This window comes from Contarinia nasturtii, unplaced genomic scaffold (assembly GCF_009176525.2).
Source record: "Contarinia nasturtii isolate CC-2019 unplaced genomic scaffold, AAFC_CNas_1.1 Cnas_scaffold_285, whole genome shotgun sequence".
Lineage (NCBI taxonomy): Eukaryota > Metazoa > Arthropoda > Insecta > Diptera > Cecidomyiidae > Contarinia > Contarinia nasturtii.
In genome coordinates, this window is record NW_022197640.1 from 5027344 (window position 1) to 5035519 (window position 8176).

Here is an 8176-nt window from a genome sequence, read left to right on the forward strand (position 1 = left end):
TTGTATTATTCAGTTGTTGGTTAGTTAGTCGATATTTTATGTTTGTTATATTGGCAACATTGCATCGGTCAGTTAAAGTAATATTCAAAAATAAGAGCGCGCATTAATCTTATCTTATCTCTCTCTTTCTTTCTTTACAACAAACATTTTCAATTAATAATACTTTTTGTTTCTTTCATATTATATTATCTGCAGCAGTGAATAAAAATCGAATCAATAATCAAAACATTTCAAAGTTAGTCAAACAAAAGCCTTACAAACTATATGAGCACTCATTCGTTCGTTCACAGAAAAAAAATGTTTAGCTTGTATGAATGGATTTAGTTTATCATTATGCTTGTATTATTATAATTACATAATATCCCGTTTTTCAAATTTGGAATTTCAACAACAATTGTCTCTCTCAATTATATCAACTGATTTGATTCATTTTACCATCTCTAATTCTATATAGATTTTAATCAGTAATATGCGAAGGGGGTTTACACCCCCCCCCTGATATTGACGAGACATTTTTTTCCTCCGAAATTATTCGAATTTTCTGGGGATTTTCGCTAAACGAGTGAAGAGCAAAAAAAACGAAATTTGTTATTCAAATTAGATAATTTTTAGTGTTTGAAAAATCACCCCTCCCCCTGTAAAATGTAGCTCGCACATTACTGATTTTAATATAGTACAAGAAAAATACAATGTCCTTATTTAATTAACGTTTTTTATTAATTTATCCAAACATAATATGTAATCTTAATTATTTAAACTAATTAAATGTTGGTTTTCAATGCGATGTTTGATTCGATGATTTGATTGATAATTGAGTTTATTACGATCGATTTGCCAAAGATTTCAAAAGATTGAATTTTTCGGTTTTTCTCGCCCAACAGTAATCAGATACCTTATGTTCAAACGTGATAAGCAAAAAAATGAGATCTTTGTAGAATTTCCTGCCTTCTTTTATATTCGTTTGCAATGTTATGAAGCAATCATAAATTTTTGCAAATTTAATAAGAAATGCATCACGTGCTTCAGATCTACCGACGCATTCTCTATCAAATTCACTGCTAGCCACTTTAATGTGTTCAATTAAAATGGTTTGCCGTGCAATACTTTCATTAACGCGTTTGCGTAATGTAGAAAATCGCTTTGTAATAGAATCATTCTTTCTGGAACTCATGTCCATGTGTTGATCTTCAAATTTAATCGAATTCAATTCGGATTCAATCGCTTCGCGTTCAGTTTTAATTGCATCCACTTTCTTCAATAATTTGCGCAACTTTTGAGCCGAAGTGCAATTTGCATTTACATTTCCAAGTGGACATTGTTCTTCTAGTTCAGATAACGGTTTTGAAAACATTTCCATTCCATCTGCATGCTTTTCAAATAATTTTTGAATAACATTGTCCGCTGCGATGGCATTGTGAATGATGACACGATATTTATCGATATTCAATCGAATATTTTTGGTCAATTGTTCGGATGCGATTCGTGTCCATTTTTCCTTCAATTGAATTCGCAAACGTTTATCACCGCTCGCTTCTTCATTCAATTTGCGATCACATTCGTTTAAAATTGTTTGGCTACGTTCCAATAATTTGGGTAGTTCATTCATTGATAAACGTAGACTTGTTATTCCGCCCCGTTCACGAACGTCTTTCAATTTATTTCTTATTGATCGCGGCAGTGTACTGTCAACAGCCACTTCGATGGCTGCCGGTAAATTTAAATTCGCTAAACTTCCATTCAAATTCTGCGTTGCTTCGTTCAATTTCATGATTTCAACGTTGGTGAACTCATTTCGGCGTGTGTCTGATGCGACAATTGCCCGGTGTAAAACTACCGGCACCAAATGAACAAATAGATCTTTTAAATTTGTTGATAATGGCGTAGTAAATGCTTCAATTTTTGCTAGTTGTGCGTCTTCAACATCTTCAAGTGATTTTATGTCAGGAACATTTGCGTGATATATGAAATCATTGTCTTTTTTTGATTCTGTCAAATGACGTTGAGCACGTAATGCAAACTCTTCGTATAAATTCGATTTGCCCGAACGCGATTGAGCCGCTTTGAATAGTTTGACAGCGTATTGAAGTCGAGCGACTTCTTCACCAATCGTTTTGTTGCTGCGACACACAGAACTCTGATACAATTGACAAATAGCATGAAATCCTGCTTGCTTTGCACCAATCTGAAAAGGTTAGAAAACCAATTAGCCTTTTAGCAGGTAAAACATTGTACAAGCAACGAATACAGTTCCTGTCCATGTATTTCATATGAGATATAACAGTGGGCCATTTTATCCGTTGCTTTTTTTTTCGTTTTCAATATTATAATATATTCTTACGGTTGCATGCCAATCTTTCTCCAAAATTGAACTAACTGAGTCTTTTTCCAGGCTTCGTAAAACTTTTGCATACAATTTTTGACATGAATTTGCGAGTTTAGCGACCGTTGAATCTTTCATCACATGTTTCAACGCTTTTAATACAAAAATCTCTTGAGTCTGTGCCAACATCAAGTTTGATAGAACGTGCAATACTTCTGGGCTCGAATCGGGCGTTAATTCTTCTGGAATGGAACACGTGGTGATGTTTTTTAAATGTGCAAAAATGCCAGCACTACGTTGTAACAATTGTGTGGCCAATTTAAAGCCATCATCTCGATACGTTCCTTGTGCTGCGGCGATTGCACTCTGCATTGCACCAATATTGAATAGAATACAACGCTTTTCATAAGCCAATGATGATATTGCTAATTTGAATATGAAAAAAATGGAGCGGATGTTATGTCATAAAAAAAAAATAATGAACATGAAAAACCAAAACTCACTTAAACTGCTTCGTCCTCTGAACATTTTTTTACCGAATGCATCTTTCCACTTGTACGGAATTCGCAATTTATGCATCGGCAGTTTTGATTCCAGCGTACATAATTGGTCGTAATAACTAATAAATAGATATTGAATCGAATGAAAGTTATTAACACACAATTTCAGTTGAATTTGATGCGATGCTCTTTTATTTGTTTCAACTTACTTATAAATCACGTCCAGAGATTCCAATTTAATACATGGTCGAACAACGGCCAAATTTCTTAATTTACTTAACTCACTTATGGCATACGGAAAATCAATTGCATTTAAATTATTTCCATTGTATGAATTGTTGAATAGATTTATGAACGGTTCCACCGTATCCAATTCAACGGTTCGCTTCAATGGTACAACCAATAATGTCGACATTTCGATTAGAATTTTACGGTTAAAAATTATTGAGAGAAAATACTTGCTGTTGTACAAAGTATACTTTTTACTCGGCTCTCTGTATAGTTTATGCTTATACGATCAGAATACGACTAAAACAAATTCATGCTTAGCATTTTGTTTATAATCACCAGAACAATTTGAAAGTACGAAAAAACAACATAAACGAATTGTCTTTGCACAAATTTTTTGCATTTAAAACGTTCATTATGTGTGAGTAGGTGTCGTTCGTATACCTGAATTTATAGTCATACGACCCGAGTACAGTCATCTTCTGCTGGCTACGTGATGAACATGAATTACCCACTGCAGATATGTCCATCATAAATGTGTGTCTCGCATTCATTTGAAAATTCTTAGAGATTAGCACATGTAAATGAATAGAATGAGTTTAAGTCTAAGATTGCTGTGTGTACACATACTTTATGATTCGCATAAAGTATATCCTCCAAGTCTTCCTATTGTTTTCATTCTCTTAAGTGAGAAAAAAATAGACACCAACTTCTTTAGTTTTTACTTCATTTTCTTCGTGTGCCTATAGATTCTAGTAAAAATTTGAATGTATTTGTCGTTTGAATTTCAAAAATGAACGTTTTTTTCTTCGAAAACCCATAAAGACGACTTTCAACAGAATTAAAAATCTGGTGCATATTCAGTTTTTAATACTCTTCACAACATGTTGTTTACATACTCTGAACTTGAAATGGAATCGAAAAATGGCAAATGTGTCCAGAAAATCATTTGAACGCAATGTTTTATTGCAAATAAAAATGATATAATGTGCACGCCGCATTGTTTAGCCTTGCTCTTGCTGTAATTGAATAATAGCGACAAAGAACAAAAATACCGATTTAATGTGAATCGCACTTGGTTTCTTGGCTCCAGACAGTCGACCATTGTCGATTTTTTCCTTCTTTCGGCTCATTTTTCCTGTTGACATTATGTACATTAACATCGTCATCATCGTGTGCAAACTTAGAAATCAATAAAGCATCGTTTTGCTACCCGACCAATGTAAAGTCATGTTTATTTTAAATTTCGAATGGGCATTTTCCGGACGCACGGAATTGCTGCAAAAACGGATTTCATTAAATATTCATAAATCAACGGTGGTTTAAACGAAATGAAAAAAAAAAATATTGCCTGAAATTATACGTCAAATTGGCGGTCGTTCACATCGGTCGGATAAATTCAACACACAGCCAACGCATTTCGGCTGGAATAAACAACAAACAATCGATGAACATGACCTATGCGACGTTGCACACGTTGTACATGACATTTAAACCATTTAGTTTAGACATGCAATGCAAATATTAGTTTGACTTCAAATAGAAACATTCAACACAATTTTCACGAAAAAATGCAATTGCATCACATCGACTTTGTTCAACGAAAAAAAAAATGCGATAAGAATAATGTATATAAATGAATGAGAACCTCTCTGCACTCCATTAAATTATGGAAACAAGCAAAAAATGAAAATATTCTAGTCTCGATTATCCTTTCATTTTTCGGTAGAGTCATTGAGATTGTTGCATTTGTCAATATTGTATACGTGCTCGGCATATTCATAAGTGCATTTGGTATAGATGATAGACGAACAGGTGGTTTGGAACAACCAGAAAAAAAATATAGAAGCAACAAAAACTCATTATGTTTTCACATTTGAGTCTACGGCTATAGTTGCTGAAAGCCAACTAATGCAAAAAGCATTAAGTTTACATTTGTTGAATGTTTATTTTTCTTTTCGAGTCGCGCGTACATGATAATTACTTTTTTGTTTATAATGACCGAAAAATTGATGTGGGCAAAATGGCGGCCCCAATTTCAACTAACCGAAATTGATTGATGCAAAAACCAAACATTATCAAATTACGTCTTTACCAATGATTCAGCGCACAAAATGCGTCTGTCATTGAATAAATTGTATTTTCAATATTATCGAAGTTGAATTTGCAATTTCCCATTTCATTTCCGATGGTATAATAAGTGAATATTCCCAATTATATTTCTAGCACATGTGACAACAAACTCGACGTGCAGACGGTAAAATGCATGGAACTTCGAAATTAAATTGGCAATCGTACGAATAATTGAGCAATCGAATTTGATTAATAAAGATTACGAAGTAGAAAACAAACGTGATGAAAGTATTAAAAAGAAAAATACACACCTTGGCACAGCTCAATCGACCAACGAGAATGCAACGTTCGTACAATATATGGATGCCTTGAATTCACGCCAAAAATAAAATCGGGATGTGTCTGTCGCATGCATTTTTTTCTTCTTCAAAAACTATTAAATTACTATACGTGCTATCACGATTTCAGCGTTTTTTTGTTCTCATTTGTTCTGTGCCTGAACATCGCATTTGATGAACAGGGATAATTCACGATTGTGACACTTGCACGCTACGCGAGAGAAAAATGGTTTGGCTATAGATTATAAGATTTTGTGATGATTTGAAATATAAACGTAAACAATTCATGCCGTAATAATAATAATATAGTACCGTTTTTAGTTCGGTCTATCAGCTGTACATGATGTCAAAGCATACGGAACATTTTCCATATTCAATACAAAAGCACGCATAAAACTCCGTTTGCAACAGCCACACACACGAATACAATCATCTTGCACACGCGAACACGAAATGATGAAAGTTTCGATTGGGAAAACTGGAGAAAAGCGCTCTCGCTATGTGAAAACATATCGTGTGTGTGTGTGTATGGTTTTTTTCCGTGTTGTTCCGTATTTTATCAACACCGAACAGCAACAGTACAGCGCGCGTTGTATACACACGGTGCCCGATGTGAGGTACATTGCAATGGAAAATTTGACTTCAGTCTACAACGCAGTTTTGCTCAGTACAGAAGCCAATTTTTCTATTTTCATTTTTGAATTAAAAAATAAACACGGAAAACAATATAGAATCATTACAATCACAATTCACTATAAGCGATATCAAATAATTTGCCAATTTTACGAGTATTGCGATCTGTTTGTGATTTTATAAACGCTTTTATTGATTGAATGTGACAATTTCGTCCGTCAAATTACTGGATAATTGATTAAATGTGAACATCTTCACAATTTTTCTATATTAATCATTTTGTATTTACGCTATAGAAGTTCAAGGGCTATAATAACTTATTTAAATTCAACTATACCGAATGTGACATGTAATGACATTTCGGTTTCTCCATTTTATATTAATTATTCGAAAATATCATCCAGCCAGAGCCTATTATTGCTCACATTGACAATATCAACCAAGTGAGCGTGAGTGCGTGAGTGTTGCCAAGCAAAGTTATTTACACCACCGATTGCCGATAAAAGGTAAACAATTTTTTTTCTTCAGTTGTTTATATTTTGTTCAATGTTTTATCGAAGCGAACAATGCTTTGCATATACTCACATTGGTATGTCACATACTAGCTAGTTTTTGTTTTCACTTTTTGAGCATGATAAAATTTAATTTATTTCTGAAGTACAAACTATTTAACCTTTTGTCCTTCTGAAAATGATGAAGAGAAAATAGTTTGTCGTCTTAATAATGCCGAATAGAACGTTATAACTTGTATTTTTCAAATTCCAGATAAAGAGAAAGAAAGAAATAAAGAGAGATTGTGTTGATTTTGAAGTTAAATCGATTTCAAACTAGCGAGATTAGAAAAACGAAAAACCACTTACATACGGACCTCTTTCAAGCTTCGTTCATCTGTTAAACGTGAGAAAGAGAGAGAGATAGAAAGACTAAATACCTTGACCGCCATCACATATATGAAAACGAAAACGACGACGAAAACAACAACGAGCTAGAACATTTTAGAAATCATTCTCCAATCATAAAGTATCAGGACACTTCAACGAACTATGTAAAGCATTCATTTGGTGCAGGATGTCACATGTAAGTTGTACAATGTTTAACCGTTATCATACCGCATCTTTATTGTGATTTTTTGAACAAAAGGAATTCCTTATCATGTATGTCATCATCACTTCAAAAACGATTTAAGCTCGCTTAATATTTCTATGAAATATAAAACTCAATAAGCACTGAAATTCCGAATAAATAGAGCAAAAGAAAAATGACAATAAATCAGCACATTTTTTTTTCGTATCATCACAATTTGACATTTTGCGAATGGTTTCTGACAATCTTCTCATCGTCAATGCAACGCTGAGCAAAATTGGTACAAGTTTCCAAAGTGTTGATTAAATTTGAATGACAAATGACACATTTCAATTTCATCGCAAAATTCACAAACGCATATCACTTCCAATTACTCAGGTGTTATACTGGCTCAACTCACTATGCAAATGTAATTAACTGCGAGTTTTTAATGGAAAAAGTGAATAAAATTCAGAAAGGGGGGGGGGGCGGAAAGGTGTGAGCATTTATCAATGTTAGCACCCTGTCAATTCAATCCACTCCCTCAACATTAATTCAACCCTTTCCATCTGAATGCCAAGAATATTTTTGATTCAGTCACTTTTTCTCTGCGTCTAACAAGTGCAACATTATTATCTCACATGGGCATCAGGGAGGGTCCTACAAACTTCCACAAAAATGAACGATATTCTCAATACTCTGATAATAATTCGAAAATTCAACACAAAAAAAAAATCCAACACTAGCAAAATATTGAGTATTTCCAGTAAAATCAATAAACAAGAATTGCCAGGAAATAAAGTGTCTTAAACAAAACACAAATACCAACATGTTTGTAATCAAAACAATCTTAAATTTTATCAACTGAATTGATTATCATCATCAGCAGAATTTCCCGGAATTTCCAATTCGGACCATTTTCACGTTCGCGCGATATATTTCGCATTATTTTGTAATCAAATTTGATCAGTTTGACTCACCGAACCGCTTACAATCCTGTAAATTTGAATCAACAAAAACAA

At 33.6% G+C, this 8176-nt stretch overlaps 2 protein-coding genes across 3 annotated transcripts in view; one reads left to right on the plus strand and one right to left on the minus strand.

Annotated features, from left to right (window-relative positions):
- Positions 1 to 815: 815 nt before the first annotated feature.
- LOC116337732 (apoptosis-linked gene 2-interacting protein X 1-like) lies at positions 816 to 3741 on the minus strand. The gene is made up of 5 exons (XM_031762561.1): positions 3493 to 3741; positions 3030 to 3348; positions 2824 to 2939; positions 2339 to 2745; positions 816 to 2182 (listed from the first exon to the last, which is right to left on the minus strand). The coding sequence occupies exons 2-5, from the start codon at positions 3233 to 3235 to the stop codon at positions 821 to 823; spliced, it is 2091 nt and encodes a 696-aa protein (XP_031618421.1). The 5' UTR covers positions 3236 to 3348; positions 3493 to 3741; the 3' UTR covers positions 816 to 820.
- A 2319-nt stretch (positions 3742 to 6060) lies between these two features.
- LOC116337441 overlaps positions 6061 to 8176 on the plus strand; it is a 29436-nt gene continuing 27320 nt past the window's right edge. The window contains exons 1-3 of one of the 2 annotated variants that reach the window (XM_031762015.1): positions 6061 to 6076; positions 6497 to 6598; positions 6858 to 7169. In XM_031762015.1, coding sequence (XP_031617875.1) covers positions 7161 to 7169 — 9 coding nt within the window. In that variant the 5' untranslated portion in view covers positions 6061 to 6076; positions 6497 to 6598; positions 6858 to 7160. Of the gene's footprint in view, positions 6077 to 6105; positions 6337 to 6496; positions 6599 to 6857; positions 7170 to 8176 lie in introns of those variants that run through there. The other variant, XM_031762014.1, reaches the window with a different exon arrangement.

What these genes read in the sequence shown, in the direction of transcription:
- LOC116337732 (XM_031762561.1), bottom strand. Translation starts at nt 3,235, where the DNA reads ATGTCGACATTATTGGTTGTACCATTGAAGCGAACCGTTGAATTGGAT. An exon ending in TCTCTGGACGTGATTTATAA is followed by an intron (nt 2,940 to 3,029) that starts GTAAGTTGAAAC and finishes TCTATTTATTAG; the next exon opens with TTATTACGACCAATTATGTA. An exon ending in AGAAAGATTGGCATGCAACC is followed by an intron (nt 2,183 to 2,338) that starts GTAAGAATATAT and finishes TAACCTTTTCAG; the next exon opens with ATTGGTGCAAAGCAAGCAGG.